Raw genomic sequence first — 23,431 nt, forward strand, 5'->3', positions numbered from 1 at the left:
CTTAGTCATGTATGGTGAGAGGCTAGGAAAATATGTGTTGGCTGGTGGCTTGTAGCCCTGGCGGCTCCAGGGACATTTTGGGTGGTGGTGGATTGGGTTCAGACCAGCGCAGGGAGAGAACACACACACCTGGAGAAACTTTACCCTGTATACTCTTTTACACATCATCGGTGTAGGCCTGTCACAGGGGCTTACAATGAGATGCCACGCTGACATGTTTCTTGGCAGCATTAATGTCATCTGTAGATATTGGGCGCTAGAATACAGCCAACGGGTAAAGGGTAAAGGGTGTATGTGTGTGTGTGTGTGTATGTGTGTGTGTGTGTGTGTGTGTGTGTGTGTGTGTGCGCCAGAAATACCAAACATTTCCCAGCTTCCCTGCCCCAAGCCTAAGTCTCTTTCCCGTAAGTGTCTGTCTCACTGTTCTGTGTCACTAAGTTGCTCCTTTTGAAATAGCCATAGAGGCCTCTGGCTCTGTTCTGGTTCAATTCAATCGATTCCTCTTTCGACCTATAATCAGTGCTAAGTACATTCATGTCGGCTTCAATAGGCTACACTTCATTCGTAGTTGAATAGAGCTTCTGCAGGAATGCAATGCAGCAGGTAATTTCACATTTCATTTTCGGGACTACTAAGTGAGGAAGAGATGCGCATAACAAAGATAATTGAGTCGTGAATGTTATGCAATTAAGCTGGCGCTGCATGGCCTTTCTAAACCATCTGGTCCAAACCAGTGACATGTGGTATGATACTATGCAGGGTGGATGCAAGGAATCAAACTGAGAAGACACTGTAAATCCAGCAACCTATGCAACAGTTACACGGAAAGAGAGAAGAAGAAAAGGGCTGGGCAGACAAGGCTCAGAGGTTACTCACGTGCAGAGAATTGATTGGTCCTCTCGGTCTGGGAGGGAGAGAGAAAGAGGGAGAGAGAGAGGGGGAGAGAGGGAAATAGAGAAATGGGGGGAGAGAGAAAGAGAGAGAGAAATTATACACAGTGTCAGCATTTAGCATACTCATCGGGCAATGGCCCATTCCCCACAATCCCTCTTTCAAAATAAAATGAGTTCTTGTCCCAAATGTATCACTGGCTGACAGACGTACACCAAAGTCATTTTACAGAACATAGCCAACTTTACTGAGCTTGGTGAGTTTGCCATCGAATGAGATACTCCCTTCAAACAGGTTGAAGGTCATTGTCTGCACCAGGAACGAAATGTAATTTCACGAAACATTTCAAAAGCCTCAGGATCCAGACATTTCACAGGTGTTCTGAGGCACACAAAATGGAGGAGGAATCGAGGAGTCTTTCAAATGAAAGCTTTGTAGTGCCAAACCTCTGCATTACAGAGATAAGGGCTGATAGTGTACCTTGTCGCTATTAGACTGGGGAATTGAGGGAAGCTGAGCGTAAAAACTGCTGAAAGCTACACTCTTAGAAAAAAAGAGTTCCAAAAGGGTTCTTCGGCTGTCCCCATAGAACCCCTTTTGGTTCCAGGTAGAACTCTTTTTGATTACATGTAGAACCTTCTGTGGAAAAGGTTATACATGGAAACCAAAAGGGTTCTAAATAGCACCTTTTTTTCTAAGGCTGTATGTCGGCTATGTGAAAACAGTTTACACATGAACTCATTGAACGCAGTCAGACCACGGTAGGTGCAATACTGCAACCAAATGCCATCTTTCCCTGTATGTACAGTCTTGTTATTTTAGAGCCCTGTATCACTGAACTGGTTGGCTGATGACCGAAACACAGCTCTCTAGGAAGAAGGCAGAGCATCAATGTGATTTACAGTCAGCAGGAAATAGAGGAGAGATAGAGAGTAGAAAGAGAGAGAAAGAAGCTCTGGTTTAACAGCTAGAGAATCAGGAAGAAGCAGGAGGGAGCCATTTGAAGTGACAGTGAGGTTGAGACAGTTTGCCGACAACAAGCCAATCACGGAGCTCCTTCTCATCTAATTGGCTGAGGTGAACGGGGGCACCACAATGGGGTTTTTATTACATGTTTTTATTTCACCTTTATTTAACCAGGTAGGCTAGTTGAGAACAAGTTCTCATTTACAACTGCGACTGCGACCTGGCCAAGATAAAGCAAAGCAGTGTGACACAAACAACAACACAGAGTTACACATGGAGTAAACAAACATACAGTCAATAACACAATAGAAAAAAAGTCTATATACAGTGTGTGAAAATGAGGTAAGATAAGCGAGGTAGGCAATAAATAGGCCATAGTGGCAAAACAATTACAATTTAGCAATTAAAAACTGGAATGATAGATGTGCAAAAGATGAATATGCAAGTAGAGATACTGGAGTGCAAAGGAGTAAAAAATAAAAAATAAATAGCAGTATGGGGATGAGGAAGTTGGATGGGCTATTTACAGATAGGCTATGTACAGGTGCAGTAATCTGTGAGCTGCTCTGACAGCTGGTGCTTAAAGTTAGTGAGGGAGATATGGGTATCCACCTTCAGTGATTGTTGCAATTAGTTCAAGTCATTGGCAGGAAAGGGGGCCAATGAGGAATTGGCTTTGAGGGTGACCAGTGAAATATACCTGCTGGAGCGCATGCTACGGATGGGTGCTGCTATGATGACCAGTGAGCTGAGATAAGGCGGGGTGTAACTTGACAAAGACTTATAGATGACCTGTTGCCAGTGGGTTTGGCGACGAATATGAAGCGAGGGCCAGCCAACGAGAGCATAAAGGTTGCAGTGGTGAGTAGTATATGGGGCTTTGGTGACAAAACGGATGGCACTGTGATAGACTGCATCCATTTTGCTGAGTAGAGTGTTGGGGGCTATTTTGTAAAAGACATCGCCAAAGTCAAGGATCGGCAGGATGGTCAATTTTACAAGGGTATGTTTGGCAGCATGAGTGAATGATGCTTTGTTGCGAAATAGGAAACCGATTCTAGATTTAATTTTGGATTGGAGATGCTTAATGTGAGTCTGGAAGGAGAGTTTACAGTCTAACCAGACACCTAGGTATTTGTAGTTGTCCACATATTCCACAAGTCAGAACCGTCCAGAGTAGTGATGCTGGACGGGAGGGCAGGTGCGTGCAGTAATCGGTTGAAGAGCATGCATTTAGTTTTACTTGCATTTAAGAGCAGTTGGAGGCCACGGAAGGAGTGTTATATGGCATTGAAGCTCGTCTGGAGGTTAGTTAACACAGTGTCCAAAGAAGGGCCAGAAGTATACAGAATGGTGTCGTGTGCGTAGAGGTGGATCAGAAAATCACCAGCAGCAAGAGCGACATCATTGATGTATACAGAGAAAAAAGTCGGCCCGAGAATTTAACCCTGTGGCACCCCCATAGAGACTGCCAGAGGTCCGGACAACAGGCCCTCCCCTCCGGTTTGCCACACTGAACTCTGTCTGAGAAGTAGTTGGTGAACCAGGCGAGGCAGACATTTGAGAAACCAAGGCTTTTGAGTCTGCCGATAAGAATGTGGTGAATGACAGAGTCGAAAGCCTTGGCCAGGTTGATGAATACAGCTGCACAGTATTGTCTCTTATCGATGGGGGTTATGATATTGTTTAGGACCTTGAGCGTGGCTGAGGTGCACCCATGACCAGCTTTGAAACCAGATTGCATAGCGGAGTAGGTACGGTGGGATTCGAAATGGTCGGTGATCTGTTTGGTAACTTGGCTTTCGAAGACCTTAGAAAGGCAGGGTAGGATAGATATAGGTCTGTAGAAGTTTGGGTCTAGAGTGTCTCCCCTTTGAAGAGGGGGATGACCGCGGCAGCTTCCCAATCTTTGGGGATCTCAGGCGATACGAAAGAGGTTGAACTGCTAGTAATAGGGGTTGCAACAATTTCGCCTGATAATTTTAGAAGAGAGGGTCCAGATTGTCTAGCCCGGCTGATTTGTAGGGGTCCAGATTTTGCAGCTCTTTCAGAATAAGCTATCTGGATTTGGGTGAAGGAGAAATGGGGAAGGCTTGGGCAAGTTGCTGTGGGGGGTGCAGGGGTGTTGACCGGCGTAGGGGTGGCCATGTGGAAAGCATGGCCAGCTGTAGAAAAATGCTTATTGAAATTCTCAATTATTGTGTCCCAGAACTTTTTGGAGTTTGTGCTGTAGGGTGCAAATTTCTGTTTGAAAAAGCTAGCCTTTGATTTCCTAACTGCCTGTGTGTCACACCCTGACCATAGTTTGCTTTGTATGTTTCTATGTTTTTGTTTGGTCAGGGTGTGATATGAGTGGGCATTCTATGTTGGATGTCTTGTTTGTCTATTTCTAAGTCTGGCCTGATATGGTTCTCAATCAGAGGCAGGTGTTAGTCATTGTCTCTGATTGGGAACCATATTTAGGTAGCCTGTTTGGTGTTGGGTTTTGTGGGTGATTGTTCCTGTTCCTGTGTTAGTTTGCACCAGTTTAGGCTGTTTCGGTTTTCACGTTACGTTTATTGTTTTTGTATTGATCGTGTTTCATCTTCATTAAATATGTATCTAAATAACCACGCCGCATTTTGGTCCGACTCTCCTTCACACCAAGAAAACCGTTACACTGTGTATATTGGTTGCTAACTTCCCTGAAAAGTTGCATATCGCTGGGGCTATTTGATGCTAATGCCGTACGCCACAGGATGTTTTTGTGCTGGTCAAGGGCAGTCAGGTCTGGAGTGAACCACGGGCTACATCTATTCCTGGTTCTACATTCTTTGAATGGGGCATGCTTATTTAAGATGGTGAGGAAAGCACTTTTAAAGAATAACCAGGCATCTTCTACTGACGGAATGAGGTCAATATCCTTCCCGGATATCCGGGCCAAGTCGTTTAAGAAGGCCTGCTCGCTGAAGTGTTTTCGGGAGCGTTTGACAGTGATGACGGGTGGTCATTTGACCGCAGACCCATTACGGACGCAAGCAATGAGGCAATGATCGCTGAGATCCTGGTTGAAGACAGCAGAGGTATATTTGGAGGGCAGGTTGGTTAGGATGATATCTATGAGGGTGCCTGTGTTTACGGATTTGGGGTTGTACCTGGTAGGTTCATTGATAATGTGTGTGAGATTGAGGGCATCAAGCTTAGATTGTAGGATTGCCGGGGTGTTAAGCATGTCCCAGTTTAGGTCACCTAACAGCAGGAGTTCTGAAGTTTGATGGGGGCAATCAATTCACATATGGTGTCCAAGGAACAGCTGGTTTAAGGGCACAGCTGAGTTAACAGTTGCTTTTTGTCAAACACGTGTTCCAGTGATTTAATTTTCTTAACTCGACTGGATTTCATTAATTGTAACCAGATTTGACATTGGGTTGCATAACTTCTTCAGATTACAGTAAGTTACTGGAGAATCAGAACAGCTCTACACAGTACTGGTGGTTGACGCTAATGTACATGACTTAACATCTGTCCAGTTAATAGGTGATGGAAATATTTTTGATTTTTTGTAACCAGTTTCATTTATTTTGTACTTTTTCATTGAGGGGGGAGGGTACAGGTACAATATACAAATTAATATAATTTAATATTCAGTTCATATCGTATTTATCTGTGGGCTGCCACTCAAAATATAAAAGAAAAAAACATTTAAGAAAAATGTACATAAATACAAAGTATTGATCACTATGATCATATTACAGAGTTATAATACATTTAGTATGTAAAGATTAATGCTAGTAGTCCAAGTAATTGCCACCAGATCATGTTTCTAAGACTTCATTCCTCGCACTCGTATACACCACATAAAGCACTGTCTGCCACCAGACCAAACTGACACAATGGGAGGCATCCGATCAGTCCCCGGAAGCAGTGGGCTCCAAATGAACCCAAGTTCGTGGCTGCCGGCCAGGTTTACACCAGAGAGTGGCAGTAGAGAGGAGCGTAAGGGGGGTGGTGAGGTGTGAGGTCATGGGAACTAACTGTGGTTCGGGTGCCAGCATCAGCGCCTCCTCAGGCCTCTCAGCTGTGTCACATGCCTGGCAAAGCTGGAGTACCACAGATAAGACAAAGGCCATCAGCTCCCTTCCCTTCTGCAGTGAGTCCCTTCCTCTGGGCTCCGGAGGAGACCACTGACGACAGATAGACCTTTGTGGTCTGTTCTGGCTGTGAGTCTGACAAGGGCTGGTATCTTGTCACCAAGGCAGAGCAAGGGGCTGATCCACAGTAAGAGGCAGAGCATGGGGCTGACCCAAAGTAAGCGGCAGAGCATGGGACTGCCACGCAGTAAGGGGCATAGGGGTGACCCACAGTAAGAGGCAGAGCATGGGCAGACCCACAGTAAGGGGCATAGGGGTGGCCCACAGCAAGAGGCAGAGCATGGGTAGACCCACAGTAAGGGGCATAGGGGTGACCCACAGAAGCAGAGCATGGGGCTGACCCACAGTAAGAGGCAGAGCATGGGGCTGCCACACAGTAAGAGGCAGAGCACAGGGCTGACCCACAGTAAGAGGCAGAGCACAGGGCTGACCCACAGTAAGAGGCAGAGCATGGGGCTGACCCACAGTAAGAGGCAGAGCATGGGGCTGCCACACAGTAAGAGGGCATGGGGCTGCCACACAGTAAGAGGCAGAGCATGGGGCTGCCACACAGTAAGAGGCAGAGCATGGGGCTGCCACACAGTAAGAGGCAGAGCATGGGGCTGCCACACAGTAAGAGGCGGAGCATGGGGCTGCCACACAGTAAGAGGCAGAGCATGGGGCTGCCACACAGTAAGAGGCAGAGCATGGGGCTGCCACACAGTAAGAGGCAGAGCATGCGGCTGCCATACAGTAAGAGGCAGAGCATGGGGCTGCCACAGTAGAGGCAGAGCATGGGGCTGCCACACAGTAAGAGGCAGAGCATGGGGCTGCCACACAGTAAGAGGCAGAGCATGGGGCTGCCACACAGTAAGAGGCAGAGCATGCGGCTGACTCACAGTAAGAGGCAGAGCATGGGGCTGACCCACAGTAAGAGGCAGAGCATGGGGCTGACCCACAGTAAGAGGCAGAGCATGGGGCTGCCACACAGTAAGAGGCAGAGCATGGGGCTGCCACACAGTAAGAGGCAGAGCATGGGGCTGCCACACAGTAAGAGGCAGAGCATGGGGCTGCCACACAGTAAGAGGCAGAGCATGGGGCTGACCCACAGTAAGAGGCAGAGCATGGGGCTGACCCACAGTAAGAGGCAGAGCATGGGGCTGACCCACAGTAAGAGGCAGAGCATGGGGCAGCCACACAGTAAGAGGCAGAGCATGGGGCTGCCACACAGTAAGAGGCATGGGGCACACAGTAAGGGGAGCATGGGGCTGCCACACAGTAAGAGGCAGAGCATGGGGCTGCCACACAGTAAGAGGCAGAGCATGGGGCTGCCACACAGTAAGAGGCAGAGCATGGGGCTGCCACACAGTAAGAGGCAGAGCATGGGGCTGACTCACAGTAAGAGGCAGAGCACGGGGCTGACCCACAGTAAGAGGCAGAGCATGGGGCAGACCAAAGTAAGGGCCCAGAAGCACAGTTTGGGACTGTACATAATCCATTATATTTACTAGCAGTGAGCTAGTTTATAGAGGGAAAGGTGGGAACATAACTGACCAGATTTCCCATATGAAGTTTCATAGCCTAAGTGCCATGTGCCGAGTTCTCAGACTGGACTATAATAGACCATGACCAATATAGCATAAGAGAGAGAGAGAGAGAGAGAGCTGCTCACACCAGCAATGACTCATCAGGAGCAGAACAGCATCGTAGCCCTGAAGACAGCCTTCTGTCCAATCTGTAACTCTACCAAGGAGGAGCACTTCTATGTTTGATGGCCTTTAGCCCAGAAGACATCAATAACCTGATTGTGTCTGGGAATACACTCCTTATTAGGTTTAAAGAGTTTCCATCCAATCTGGGAGAGTCATGATGAGCAGTGGAAAGGTGGATGGAAAGGTTTGTGACGCATTATTAGATTGACTACGGTACCTCACAGGAGACAATCATTCAAGACAGGGATGCATCTTCTCCTTCATAGGGGGTGTGTATTTTCCTGTATACACCAAAGGACTAACACTTGTCTCTAGGCTAAGCGTTATCAGCTTTTCAAGGACGTCAATGACCCAAATTATTTAATTTCCAAAGTTGAGGCTGAAGGAGGCTGAAGAAATTTGACTTGTCACCTAAAACCCTGACAAACTTTTACAGACACACAATCGAGAGCATCCTGTCGGTCTGTATCACCGCCTGGTACGGCAACTGCACCACCCTCAACTGCAAGGCTCTCCAGAGGGTGGTGCGGTCTACACAACGCATTCCCGGGGACACACTACCTGCCCTCCAAGACACCTACAGCACAAGATGTCACAGGAAGGCCAAAAAGATCATCAAGGACAACAACCACCTGAGCCACTGCCTGTTCACCCCGCTACCATCCAGAAAGTGAGGTCAGTACAGCTGCATCAAAGCTGGGACCGAGAGACTGAAAAACAGCTATTATGATTTTTCAACGCCGATACAGAAACCGATTATTGGAGGACCAAAAAAAGACGATACCAATTAATTAGCCCATTTGTAATAATGACAATTACAACAATACTAAATGAACAATGAACACTTTTATTTTAACTTAATATAATACATCAATAAAATCAATTTAGTTTCAAATAAATAATGAAACATGTTCAATTTGGTTTAAATAATGCAAAAACAAAGTGTTGGAGAAGAAAGTAAAAGTGCAATATGTGCCATGTCAAAAAGCTAACGTTTATGTTCCTTGCTCAGAACATGAGAACATATGAAAGCTGGTGGCTCCTTTTAACATGAGTCTTCAATATTCCCAGGTAAGAAGTTTTAGGTTATAGTTATTAGAGGACTATTTCTCTCTATACCATTTGTATTTCATAAACCTTTCACTTTTGATTATTCAAATAGGTTATTTAGTAGTGCCAGCCTTATCTCGGGAGTTGATAGGCTTGAAGTCATAAACAGTGCAATGCTTGAAGCATTGCAAAGAGCTGCTGGCAAACGCAGTAGTGCTGTTTGAATGAATGCTTAATGAATACGAGCCTGCTGCTGCCAACCACCGCTCAGTCAGACTGCTCTATCAAATTATAGGCTTAATTATAATATAATAGCACACAGAAATACGCACCGTAGGTCATTAATATGGTCAAATCCGGAAACTATCATTTCGAAAACAAAACATTTATTCTTTCAGTGAAATACAGAGCAGTTCTGTATTTTATCTAACGGGTGGCATCCATAAGTCTAAATATTACTGTTACATTGCACAACCTTCAGTGTTATGTTATAATTACGTAAAATTATGGGAAATTAGTTTGCAACGAGCCAGGTGGCCCAGACTGTTGACTCTGCGTGCAATGAACGCAAGAGAAGCGACACAATTTCCCTAGTTTAATATTGCCTGCTAACATGAATTTCTTTTAACTAAATATGCAGGTTTAAAAATATATACTTCTGTGTATTGATTTTAAGAAAGGCATTGATGTTTATGGTTAGGTACATTCGTGCAACGATTGTGCTTTTATCGCAAATGAGCTTTCATTAAATCATCCCCCGTTTGGCGGAGTTGGCTGTCTTTGTTAGGAAGAAATAGTCTTCATGCAGTTCGCAACGAGCCAGGCGGCCCAAACTGCTGCATATACCCTGACTCTGTTGCACAGAACGCAAGAGAAGTGACACAATTTCCCTAGTTAAAAGAAATTCATGTAAGGAGGCAATATTAACTAAAGATGCAGGTTTAAATATAAATACTTGTGTATTGATTTTAAGAAAGCGTTGATGCTTATGGTTAGGTACACATGGGTGCAACGACAGTGCTTTTTTCGCAAATGCGCTTGTTAAATCACCCGTTTGGCGAATTAGGCTTTGATTCAATGATAAATTAACTGGCACCACATTGATTATATGCAACGCAGGACAAGCTAGATAAACTAGTAATATCATCAACCATGTGTAGTTAACTAGTGATTATGTTAAGATTGATAGTTTTTTATAAGATACGTTTAATGCTAGCTAGCATCTTACCTTGGCCCCTTGCTGCACTCGCATAACAGGTAGTCAGCCTGCCACACAGTCTCCTCGTGGAGTGCAATGTAATCGGCCAAAACAACATTGGTTTTATTAGATTTCCTAATAATCTCAGGAATTTCACCCCGAGCTACGAGACGGCTAGATGGGTGCAGTACAAAGCAATCCGATGAATTCATGTGAAATTTGGAATTGTTGCTGTGATGTAACAAGTGATGAATTTAACGTGTCGTGTTCAAATCTAGCAGGTCTTCACCATCTCTTAGGAACAGAGAGAGAGGTGCTACTGGTTTCCATCTTTGTCTGACACTGAGTTTGGGTTGCTGCTGGGCATTCAAGTAGGTACTGTAAATCTCCTCTCCATTCATCCTCACTTAGCGGATTAAAAGGGTTGTGGAGAAAAGTCTTGACGTGCAATTAAATTAGTTATACCACCAATGTATTAGTGGCTACATGGCATGATGTTGCCATTTGTTGTTGGCAGCCGGTCATATTAATGTTTGCTTTGCTTCGCAAATATGAATTCTTTGACGTAATAATCATGTTTTTGACCACATCTGAAGAACTACATTGAAAACCGTTTGATATTAAACCAGACTCAAAAGCGGGCATGTTTCATTTGCTTCTCCCTTCTCCAAATGGGTATTCCCCCTCTTCTGTCTGAGCCAACAGTTTCCGCTACACATTCGACAGATGGCGGCTGGCCACTGACACTTCCCATGACCTCTTCCTGAGTCACTGGAAATGACACTCTCTCTCTCGGATATTAAGGTCTTTCACACCCCAGGACACGGTAACGACACAAGCCTGTGCAATAGACTAAGACCCTTTAAAAGGCATCAGAGGAAGGGATGATACCTGAATAGTTGCTCAATGTCCCTGAAGGTGAGGCTTTGTCTGGACCTGGCCTCCTGGAGGGAATGTTCGGATGCAATTTCTGTCCTGGATGAGCTCATTTGCGATTCCAGCCCTGCACAGCCAACACGATATATATGAATAAAATAACACTTGTGGTGGAAGGAGGGCGGTCATTCAACCATGAAACGCTGCATGCACCAACTCTTAAGAAATGCTAATGTCCTTCGCTACAGTAGCCGTAACTATTCTAATTTGACCCAGTAATGTCACAGAGAGAGAGGCAGTCCTGGCCCGGTCTTCTGATGGAGGGAGAGAGCTGGTTTGAAAAAGTGAACTGGAGAGAGGAGAGAGGCCAGAGAGGGATGGGTTGTTCTGTAGATAGGGATGCCTGAGGAAAACAGGGTGTGGGGGGGTGGACTCAGGCACAGCTGGATGGCTCATCAGGGACAGTGCAGCTTCCTTGATTTGAGCAGGTTCTTCCTGGCTTTGATGACGGGCGGGGGGCCTGGCTTGACACATTCTCACTGATGCACAAGGATTTACAGGCATTTCATGGTATGATGTCATAATCCGCTGCTCTATGCACGGCCGTACTGAGAAGCACGCGCACACACCATTGTCTCATCCTTCCTGTGTCTCCCTTTACATCCAAAACCCAGATCTCTTTCAGACGCAAACACAGCCCAGACAGCAAGGCTGATGTGGGAACATCTCTCACTTTACCTGGCCAGCTGCAGATGCGGGAAGGATATAATCGAGTCAAGAGGACATTCTTGAATTCCATTCATTCATGCCAATGCATCGACCTCAACAACCTCTCCAAGATCGTAAAACTCTGATGACTATTTGAGGGGTGGGCATAGATGGGGAACCAAACAGAGCTGTTATTTCTGTAACAGTGTTTTATAGCCTCGTCATGAGAACCGTTGTGTGGGATTCACATGATTGGTAGTGTTCTTTCCAGCTTCACATGACTTGATTATTTTGGATGGCCTCACGAGGCTGCTCCACGGAATAGGATAGGATTGGTTGTTAAAATATTTGAGGAAATGTGTTTGGCCAATTCTTTAGTAACGGGCTGTCTCATGGGAGGGGAAAAAGGTCGTTCCAAAGTTTTGTTATTAATGCTCAAAATAATAATGATTTTTTTAATTACTTAATAATTTATAGCCTAATTAACAAGTTCACCACCAGGCTTGGATGGATGACTCTACTTGAGCTCCTCCACAGACCATAGACAACAAAAACAAAATACACGTCACCACCTTTCAAACCTGTGACAAAGTGAAAAATGGGAGGACATCTTGGGCACAGTGGCTCTGCGTGTGGCGTTTGTGACGGAGAGGAGACAAGGGAGGATAGGATGAAGGAAAGAAGAGCGAGGGGGCAGAGGGAGCTGATCTCAGCCCACAGACAGTGAGCTCATTGTGACCCTGTGGCACGCTGGCCAAAGTGGTTTTGAAGGAGGAAGACCTCAGAAACCAGTTTGATATAAATAGAGGCACAACACATTCACTGGGCCGTGGTGGATAATGAAGACACACTGGTGGTCTGTAGCTTTAATTGAGGATAGTCTAGTTTTCATCTGTTTAAGAAAAAAGAGAGGAAATGTATCAAAATGAACTCTGAGCACTGATAACTTATAGCAGATGCACTCTTCAACAAATAAGGCATCATCCAAGTGTTGTGTTGTGAGCAGTAGTATGTCAGTCAGCAGATATCAGAGTCCAAACCAGAGTAAAATGAAGATCATTGTTGGTTGGCCTGGCTCCTCCAGGGGAAGTTCCAACCAGCCACGAGACAGGGGGGATAGGGCCTATCTCACACTGTAGACTGTGAGCAGACTACTTCCCCACTACCCCACCCCCCACCCCCCTCCCCTTCAGATCCCCCTGCTGGATTGATGCAGTGACCAGACTCATTCCACACATTCCAGTTCACATCCCTGCCAGCCACGAGCCTCAAGCTCAATTCTAACGAAAAGTATGCTCGTGCTGGAAATAGAATGCATATGAGTGAGAGAAAACAGATCAAATTAGCAAGCAAGTCTATTTTTCACGCATCTACAAGGAGCAATTCTGGTAAAATAACCAGATAGAGTGCTTGGGGTCGTTTGTAGAAAATAATTAGGGAAGATCATTACAATACCTCTATGCTAAGTAGACTAAAGATGTAGTTTAAAATGTATTGGGCTGTAAGTTAAGGTCGCAGCCTACCTGTGTTGATTTCATAGGCATGTAGCCTTGACAGGCTACGTCTGGAAAACTTGAGGACCGCTTACGTAGAAGAACAAGAAAGACTTGGTTGTTTATAAACGACTCGGGTTTAGCACAGGTACGTACGGTGGCTCCCGTAGGACATCTAAGGAACTCACAACAATAACTCTCAAGGGCTTCATAGGGAACATAGATAACTGTTTATTATGGATTTTCATTGGCGTACGCTATGCAGTGTATGTGAATTAACGCTCGCTAAGGGCGTCTCTCCATGTGATTTCGGCTTCACTCTAGACTAAGGCAGAAGGCAAGCCTCTCGTTCACATCTGTTGTATGACGACACCTGTACTGACCATATATGGACAAATACCTGGCCATGTACAAAGAACACCTGTACTGACCATGTATGGACAAATACCCGGCCATATACGGAAAACACCTGTACTGAACATGTATGGACTGCTCTATCCATTTGACTGACTGAGGAACATTGGGTGTTTACAGCCTTTCCACAATAAAAATGAAATGTGGGTTTTGTTGCCCTGGCCTGTACATTCAGAAGGACCAGGTCCAACATCCTAAAACGTTGCTGACAGTTTGACTGTAATTCAGCAGGCAGGGGAGCGAAGGATTGCTGGACTTGGCCAATTTTGCAGTCTACAAAATGGAGAAGCATGGGAAAGCTATCCCATTAAAGCTTTAGAGTGGTCAGTCTGTTAGTATAACACCTCAGGAGCAGTTAATAGCCTGTACATCGGGCAGGACTACAGCAGTGCTCAAGGGTCTAGTTAGATTATACTGTATTTACACTGAGTGTACAAAATATGACACTTTCCATGACAGACTGACCAGATGAATCCAGGTGAAAGCTATAATTATTGATGCCTTATTGATGTCACCTGTTAAATCCACTTTAAATCAGTGTAGTTGAAGGGGAGGAGATCGGTTAAAGAATGATTTTTAAGCCTTGAAACAATTAAGACATGGATTGTGTATGTGTGCCATTCAGAGGGTGAATGGGCAAGACAAAATATTTAAGTGCCTTTGAACGGGTATGGTAGTAGGTGCCAGGTTCACTGGTTTGAGTGTGTCAAGAACTGCAATGCTGCTTGGTTTTTCACACTCAACTTTCACACACAACTGTGGGAAGCACTGGAGTCAACATGGACCAGCATCCCTGTGGAACACTTTCGACACCTTGTAGTCCATGTTCCAACGAATTGAGGCTGTTATGAGGGCAAAAGGGGTTGCAACTCAATATTAGGAAGATGTTTCTAATGTTTTGTACACTGTGTATGTTCTCTCTGACATAGCCTACATGCACCAATCCTCTCCCCCTTCCTGTTACCGTCTCATTATAAAACAGTTAATTCCAGCAAGGCATTATGATTGGCCGAGAGGCGTTCACAGCCTGCAAAGCTGTCTTTGACAGCTAACAGCTGGCAGGCGGTCAATAGGGGGTTTTGGACTGTTTCTCTGTGCCTGGTCCCTGTTAGCCGTCATCTGTGCTTAAAGCAGTCAATATAACACTCACAAAAACAAACACTGTGGAGTGCCTGCTTTGTGAATGGGGTCTAAGAGGCAAAACCCCTGGCCCCTAAAACGGCCATTAAAACGCTGTGGCAGGGCTTCTGATATGGGGCCATTAAACTGCTGTGGCAGGGCTTCTGATATGGGGCTATTAAACTGCAGTGGGAGGGCTTCTGATATGGGGCCATTAAACTGCAGTGGCAGGGCTTCTGATATGGGGCCATTAAACTGCAGCGGCAGGGCTTCTGCTATGAGGCCATTATACAGCAGTGGTAGGGCTTCTGATATGGGGCCATTAAACTGCAATGACAGGGCATCTGATATGGGGCCATTAAACTGCAGTGGCAGGGCTTCTGATATGGGGCCATTAAACTGCAGCGGCAGGGCTTCTGCTATGAGGCCATTATACAGCAGTGGTAGGGCTTCTGCTATGGGGCCATTAAACTGCAGTGGCAGGGCTTCTGATACGGACAGGCCCAGCAAATCTAGTTTCCATTTCCAACGTGGATCTTTCCTGAGAAATGGGTCCTTAGAAGAGAAATGTGATAGGCTAGGCTAACTAGGCAGATTCATCGTTTTGAGAAGTTAGACAGCCCTGGACATCTGGACATTTATTCAGTGTGTGTTGTTTACGTGACCCAGACCAAGGCACCTGGTACAGTACACGTCTAGGAAATCTGTGTTTAATATTTTCCTCAGGAGTGAGATAAATTACAGGAGACAGGTTGTGTACTACTGGACTACAGCTGCCACAGCAAGGACAGAGGGAGTGACGGGGAGTGACAGAAAGTAAGGAAAGGGAATCTCAATTAAGCCAGAACCTGAGGCCTTGTCCTACTTCAATATTTAGAATACTTAGATCACGGGGCATAATGCAATGTAACACACACCTGCCATTCTGGTAAAGTAATAGAGACGTTCAACATCTTTCCCCTATCATGAGACTGACCTGAGTGAAAAACCCAGCAGTTGAAAGTCTGATGACAAAAAAGTAGCACATTATTAAGAGCTTACCAAGGCCCTGAGGACTTTCAACAGGGCTCATTTACTGTATGCTAGCTCTGCCAAAAGCCAATCCATGCTGGGTGACAACACAGAGAGGAATTCTCACTGTGAGTACGGCACATAGTGCATTTATTTCAGATGAGTGGACAGCCAATGTGGCTCAGGCCTGGCTGAGGAACAGAACCAGCTGTCCCGAGACGGGCGACCAACCGCACCGCGCAGGAATTTGGCGGGTAGTGGTTTGAAGTGATTTTTCATTAGTCACACAAACTGGAACAACTGATTGTGACCTCATCTACAACTTCCTGGAGAAGCCAGCCACAAGACCACCTGCCGGACGGTCAGAAAGGCCCCCTTAGAGCACGGGAGACCGCATTCCTCTAACGACCAGGGCTCAGTCCAAGCCAAGGCCAAAAGGAAGGGGAGAACGTGGACCTGGGTCTCCTGATCTGAAGCCATTGTATTCCTGAGCCAAGATGTTCTAATAAATTAAATTCAAGACGAAACATGAAAGGTGTTTCAAGGGGAGAAGCACATGTAGAATACTGAACACTTTGGACACCATGGAACGTTGAGAGATGACATTTCCCATCCCTTGTATCGTTCAATCCAGGACTGACCGAGGCTGAATTCCACGGGTGAGATCAAACGCATTGCTCAAATGTTCTAATGTCATTCCTCTCTCTCTATCCTCGAACTGTCACTACAGAACCAAAATCCTTACACAACAGAAAAGGGAAAAGTTCAAGGGTAATGGATATTCTCTAGCTTCCTCAATGTGGTACAAAGTAGCGTTGGTATAATGATGGTGGAGCGTTGGCATAGTGATGGTGGAACGTTGGCATATTGATGGTGGAGCATTTGGCTCTACTGACTCAATGCCAGCTGTTTTAAAAACCAAAAAGGGAAAAGGCCATAGAAATTGATCATTGTCAGCATATTCCAGAACTTTATAGGTTTATGACATCAACCACGCTTGTATTATATCTCTAGGGAAAATGGCTATGTGCTGCAGTGTTGCGGACCTGCCGTGGATCTCAGGGGAGGCTAAAGAAACAGCTAGATCTCTGCTCTGTCTGGAGGGCACGGTCGTTTAGGTGCTCAGACTGTAGAGTGTCTCCAGGGACATCCTTCCCATGTTTGGCAGCTGGAAACATCAGAGGAGTGTTGAATCTGCTGATATTCAGGGTAAAAATTCCCTGCAGGTTGAATGAGTTTAGGGCCAAAAAGACTTGGAAATTGGGGGGGAATGGGACAAATGTTATCTCAATTCCATAACATATGAGAAACGCAACAGAGCAGGCTAACTCAATCAAAGCTGCTCCAACTATTAGGCTAATACAAATCCCATGGTACACACAACCTGTTCCAACTATTAGGCTAATACAAATCCCATGGTACACACAACCTGTTCCAACTATTAGGCTAATACAAATCCCATGGTACACACAACCTGTTCCAACTATTAGGCTAATAAAAATCCCATGGTACCATGGTACAATCCCATGGTACACTATCTAGAACCTAAAAGGGTTCCTTGGCTTTCCCCATATGAGAACCCTTTGAATAACCCTTGTTGGTTCCAACTAGAACAGCTTTGGGTTCCATGTAGAACCCTTTCCACAGACGATTCTACATGGAACCATAAATGGTTCTACATGGAACCAAAAAGGTTTCTCCTATGGGGACAGCCAAAGAACCCCTTTGGAAACCTTTTTTCTAAGAGTGTAGAGGAAATGAGGGATTGAATTTGATTAACTTCTCCGATATAGGGGATAAAAAAACGTTCCCGTTTTAAACAAGATATTTTGTCTTTGGAAAGAAAACACCCTGACGTTTCCAAAACTGCAAAGATATTATCTGTGAGTGCCACAGAACTGATGCTACAGGTGAAACCAAGATGAAATTTCAAACAGGAAATGGCCCAGATTTTGCGGCGCTGTGTTCCAATGTCTCCTTATATGGCTGTGAATGCGCCAGGAATGAGCCTACACTTTCTGTCGTTTCCCCAAGGTGTCTGCAGCATTGTGAGATATTTGTAGGCATATCATTGGAAGATTGACCATAAGAGACTACATTTACCAGGTGCCCGATTGGTGTCCTCCGCTGAAATTATTGCGTAATCTCCAGCTGCGTCCATTTTTACCATTTGCTTCAGAGGAGAAAGTCAACTGCCACGAATGATTTAACATCGAATAGATATGTGAAAAACACCTTGAGGATTGATCCTAAACAACGGTTGCCATGTTTCTGTCGATATTATGGAGTTAATTTGGAAAAAAGTTTGCCGTTGTAATGACTGATTTTTCGGGGGGGTTTTCTTAACCAAACGTGATGAACAAAACGGAGCGATTTCTCCTACACAAATAATCTTTTTGGAAAAACTGAACATTTTGTCACGCCCTGGCCATAGTTTACTTTGTATGTTTCTATGTTTTGATTGGTCAGGGTGTGATCTGAGTGGGCATTCTATGTTGGATGTCTTGTTTGTCTATTTCTGTGTTTGGCCTGATATGGTTCTCAATCAGGGGCAGGTGTTAGTCATTGTCTCTGATTGGGAACCATATTTAGGTAGCCTGGGTTTCACTGTGTGTTTGTGGGTGATTGTTCCTGTCTCTGTGTTAGTGTTCACCAGGCAGACTCGGTCACTTTTGGATTTTCTTTTTTTCTTGTATTGGAAGAAGAAGTACGAGCGCCATTCTCCTTGCAAGAGATGGTGCTAAATACATCATCACGGTCGGTCCCTGGGATTGGGCTGGCTAACACGATCGTTTTGCTTGGAAGGAAAAGGAGTTGGAGCCTTTAGGACAAGAATCTTTTGGAAGGATTATATTGATGGGGATTCTAAAGCTGACGGTGAAGGACGTGTTTTGTTTCCAAGGCAACTCGTTGGAAGGAGCATACGACGTGGCACTACATACAGAGGAGAAACACGATGATATCCTGAGAAGGGCAAGAGCAGTGGGAGGTGAGAGGCCGATGTGCCACTACGAAATATCAAGTCTGGCGAAGAATAACTTTAGGGTTGTAACTGTTAACATTTACAACCCTTACGTTAAGGATGAAGAGGTGAGGGCTTTTCTGGGGAGATACATGGATAACGTTTCCTCAGCTAGGCACCTCAAAGACTCCCTTGGGTTTTGGAATGGGAGGAGAGGTTTCCAGGCCCTCCTCAGGGAGGACCCAAAGGGACATGGTGGCTACCTTCATCCTCCTGCTATGTTCTCCCTTGGGGCTGACAGGGGGACATTGTTTTATGCACGTCAGCCCCCATTTTGCAGGCGCTGTATGGCCTATGGACACATTTTCGCCTCGTGCAGCATGAGAAAATGCAGATTTTGTGGATCTGAGGATCACGAGGCGAGGGATTGTGACAAGCCTAAGACATGTCATGGGTGTGGCTCGTCAGCACACCTGTGGCGGGGGTGCCCGGCTCGTCAGAGGTCATATGCGTCTGCGGCTGGGGGGGGGAGCAGGAGCGGGGATGGGGGAAGAAGAGGAGGGGAAGGAAACACGCCTCATGACAACAATACAAGTACAGAGGGGAACGCCACAAGGAAGGAAGAGGAGCAAGAAGCGGCGGATGGAAGAGGGAAGGAAACGGGAGGCACGGGAGTAGGAGAACCAGGAAAAGCGGTGGAAGAAGGCAACCGAGTGGAGGAGCATGAGAGAGAAGAAAGCGAGGGAGGAGTGGTGGAGAAGAAGACAGTGGAAGAGCAAGTGGACTGGGGGGAAAGTGACATGGTGGAAGAGATGAGGGGTATGGTGGAGGAGCTGGCGGGGAGGGGGGGTGGTATCTCTCCACTGCCGCCATCACCAAAGAAGAGAATGAAGAGGAGGGTGCGATTGGCCGACAGTGAGGGGGAGGGGATGGCCAAGAGAGTGATGGGGGTGGGAGAAACCTCTGGGTTGCTGCTGGTTTCCCAAGACTCTCAACTTCATTTGGGTGGGGACACACCTAACAAGACTCAGGACTGGGTACAGGAGGAGGTGGGGAGTTTTTTGTTTGGGGACTCAGCCTCCCCAATTTTTTTCCAAACCAGCTGCAACACTGGGGAGGGGGAGGATTGTGGGGGTAGACCCAGGGTGCAGGGCACCCCGAAGCCAAACACTATTCCTGCATCCTGGGATGGTGTGATGGAGGAAGAGGGGGGATGTCGGGATTACGGATGGTGTTCTCACCGGTAGATATGGAGCAGGGGAGCATCGGGTGAGTCTCCTGTTTTTTTTTTTTTTTTTCTGTCTGAGTTTAGAGTTTGTGTGTATTACATGTTTTATTTTTTTTTCATGGAGTCTAATTTTACTTTTGTTAGTTTAAATGTAAGGGGTTTAAGAGATATTGTTAAGAGGAGGGTGGTTTTTAGTTATTTGGAGGGTGTGGGTTTTGATTTTTGTTTTTTACAGGAGGTTCATCTGAGGGATGGAGGGGATGTTAGTAGATTTAAGAGGGAGTGGGACAAGGGGGAGTCGGTTTGGGGTGTAGGGGGGGTGCACTCATCGGGGGTAGGGATTTTGTGTGGGCACAGGGAGGTAAAAGTGGAGGATTCATTTGTGGTAATGCAGGGGAGGGTTATAGGGGTGGATGTCACGATAAGGGATTGTACATTTAGATTAGTGGTGGTGTATGGGCCACAGGTGGTGGCAGACAGGAAGGAGATGGTGGACTGTCTGACACCCCTGTGTGTCACAAATAGGAAATTAGTGATAGGGGGGGATTTTAATACAGATTTAGGAAGAGGGGGGGATAACAGTGGAGGCGCCATTGCTAGGCTAATGGCTTGCCATGGTCTGGTAGATGGTGGTATGCACACTAATCCGAAAATGGACGGTCCTACATGGCGTAACTCCAGGGGGGTTGAGCGGAGGCCAGGTCATTGGGAAAGTTGTCTGGGCGGCTGTTGCCTGTTTTTTTTTTCGGATCACGACGGGGTGCTCCTGCAGGTGGTGTCGCCAGTCTGCCTCTTTGGTAAGGGGTACTGGAAGCTAGATCGGGATGTGCTGGAGGAGCAGGCTTTTGTTGACGGGTTTTATGTTTTCTTTAGGAGGCTTGAGGGTCTCCGGTCCATGTGCGAGGGGGTGTTAGAGTGGTGGGAATTAGTTAAGGTGAGGATTAGGGCTTTTATAATAGGGTATTGCAAGAGGAAAAAAAGGGAGGAGAGGAGGGAGGTGGATCGTATCCAAAGGTTAATTGAACTCGAATACGAGGCAGGCAACCTCGGCGGGTCTCAGGGAGTTGCAGGAGCGGAAGGCTCGAGCTTTCCTGGAGCGTGCGCATAGCGGCTTTCTAGAACATAATGAGACTTGTTCTGCTATGTTCTTTAAGTTGGTTAGGGCAAGACAGAGTAGGAAGGTAATGCATGGTGTTAGGGAAGAAAATGGTAGTATAGTTAGAGAACCAGAGGATATGGTCAGGGTGACAACTGATCATTTCCAAGGTTTATTTAAGGAAAGGGAAATAGATGTAGAGCAGGGAAATGTGTTTTTAGAACACTTGTCCAGGCGGTTGCCGGAGGACATTAGAGAAGTGATGGAGGCCCAGATTTCACTAGAAGAGGTTGAGAGCGCTCTTAGGAGGATGGGAAAAGGGAAGGTGCCTGGGATGGATGGGCTGCCGGCTGAGTTTTATCTCAAGTTTTGGGGTATACTTGGACCAGTGGTCCTCGAAGTCTTGAAGGCCATCCTTGAGACGGGGTCCCGGGGGATCAATGGCTGTTGGTGTGCTGTCACTTTTATATAAGAAGGGGGAAGTAACTGACCTTGGCAACTGGCGGCCGTTGACCATGCTGTGTGTAGATTACAAGCTACTTGCAAAGATTTTAGCAGACCAGTTGCGCACAGCCCTTCCCTACGTCGTTCATGAGGATCAGACGTGCGGGGTAGAGGGCCGCTCTATTAGAAGGAACCTACAGTTAATCAGGGACTCCATCGCTTGGGTTGAAGATAGAGGACTGCCTTTTATGGTAGCAGCGCTAGATCAGGCGAAAGCCTTTGATCGCGTGAATAGATCCTTTTTATTCAGAGTGTTAGGTCGATTAGGATTTGGGGAGAAGTTTATAGGATGGATTCGTACATTATATGTCGGAGCGGGGTGCCGAGTTAGTGTAAATAGTCACTTGGGTGACGTTTTGACCTCTCGTCTGGGGTCAGGCAGGGGTGCCCACTCTCGGCTCTCCTCTTCGTTCTGTACATGGAGCCTCTGGGGGCTGCCATTAGGGCAGACACAGGGGTGGAAGGTCTGCTGATCCCTGGAAGTGGTGGACTGCGTGTTAAGATGACGCAGTACGCCGACGACACTTCCTTGTTGTTGTGCAAGGACTCGTGCCTGACAAGGTCCCTTGCCATCTTTGGGGATTTCACTCGAGCGTCGGGAGCAGTTCTGAACCATGCAAAGTCTTCCGTCAAGTTTTTCGGAAGATGGCGCGGTAGAACGGATGTGCCTGGGGGGTTATCTCTCTGTGAGGGGGCCCTGAGGATTCTCGGGGTCAATTTTGAGACCTCCAGCTCAGCGACGCTAAACTGGAACATGCGTATCGCAGTGGTACAGAGGAAGCTAGCAATGTGGAAAGCTAGGTATTTGTCTTTTATGGGCAAAGTCCTGGTCCTAAAGGTGGATGTGTTGCCGTCGCTTTTGTATTTGGCATACATCTACCCATTGCCGGCTTGTCTGAGAAGACCTCTAGTGAAGCTTGTGTTTCAGTTTATGTGGAGTGGCAGGTATGAGTGGGTCGCCAGGGCACGCATGATCTGTCCCATCGGGGAGGGAGGTAGGGGGGTACCACATTTCCCCCTCAAGCTGGACACAATTTTTTGTTTCTTTCTTGTTAACGGAGCTTGCTCAGCCAGTGATACACCCGTCCGGTTACCTCCTGCGGGTATTTTTCTCGTATCAGGCGAGAAGCATAATGGTGTGGTCTAACACGGGTCCTCGGGCGGAACAGCTGCCGTGGCACTTTGGTCATGCGGCCAAGTGGCTGCGTGCGCACCCAGAGGTTGAAGTTGCCCGAGTAGGTTTAGATCATAGGCACCTGTACGAGGAGGTCAGAAAGGCAGAGAGTCCGGCGCCTGTAGTAGGCATCTCGGAAGTGGTCTGGGAGGGAGTGCAGGTGAGGGGTCTGGACAACAGGCTCAAGGACCTGAATTGGTTGAGCCTTCATAAGTGTTTGCCGGTACGTTCCATCTTGTACCGGTATAGTTTAGTGCAATCCCCCACCTGTCCAAGATCCTCTTGTGGCAGGGAGGAGACTGTGCGCCATGTCTTTTGGGACTGTGCCTTTGCTGGAGTAGTATGGGCTAGGGCACGGGTGTTGTTAGGTTGGTAAAGGGGGATTTTGTATTGACGTGGGCCAGGTTAGAGAGGGGTGTAGGGAGAGCGAGAGGGACGGATAGGGACAGGTTTCTGCTCTGGCTTCTCATTAGTCTCTTTAAACGGGGGCTGTGGGAAGCAAGGCTGAACATGGAGAAGACAGGGAGAGATTGGGGGGTGGAAGGGATAGTGAGGAGAGTGGAAGGAGATTTGAGGGGGAGGATGAAGAGGGAGGAGAGGAAGTGGGGGCAGCATGCTGCTTGGGAGAGGTGGAAGGGGGGTTTAGGGCTGGGTGTCATTTAGATTTGTAAGAGGATAGATTAGGGACAGGGAGATAGGGGAAGGTATTTTGTTGGGTGACGGGGAGGGAAGATGCTCCCCTGAGGTTTTGTTTGGGGTTTATGTTTAGTTTAATTTAATTAGTTTAATTAAAAATACCATTATTTGAGTATGTATGTAAATTATGAGTTGTAAATAATTAATGGTATTGATGATAATAAATTAATTTTTATAAATAGGGTTGTTTTCGGTTGTTTGTTATTTTGTTAGTTTATCGTGTA

General features: G+C 46.5%; 1 protein-coding gene across 2 annotated transcripts in view; it reads right to left on the reverse strand.

Annotated features, from left to right (window-relative positions):
- Positions 1-23,431, reverse strand: part of LOC135537213 (myosin-10-like) — a 104,222-nt gene that overhangs the window by 53,677 nt on the left and 27,114 nt on the right. For both annotated transcript variants that reach the window (XM_064963409.1, XM_064963406.1), the window contains exon 4: positions 877-904. In XM_064963409.1, the coding sequence (XP_064819481.1) occupies positions 877-904 (28 nt within the window). The remainder of the gene's footprint in view (positions 1-876; positions 905-23,431) is intronic.

This window comes from Oncorhynchus masou, chromosome 5 (genome assembly GCF_036934945.1).
Source record: "Oncorhynchus masou masou isolate Uvic2021 chromosome 5, UVic_Omas_1.1, whole genome shotgun sequence".
Lineage (NCBI taxonomy): Eukaryota > Metazoa > Chordata > Actinopteri > Salmoniformes > Salmonidae > Oncorhynchus > Oncorhynchus masou.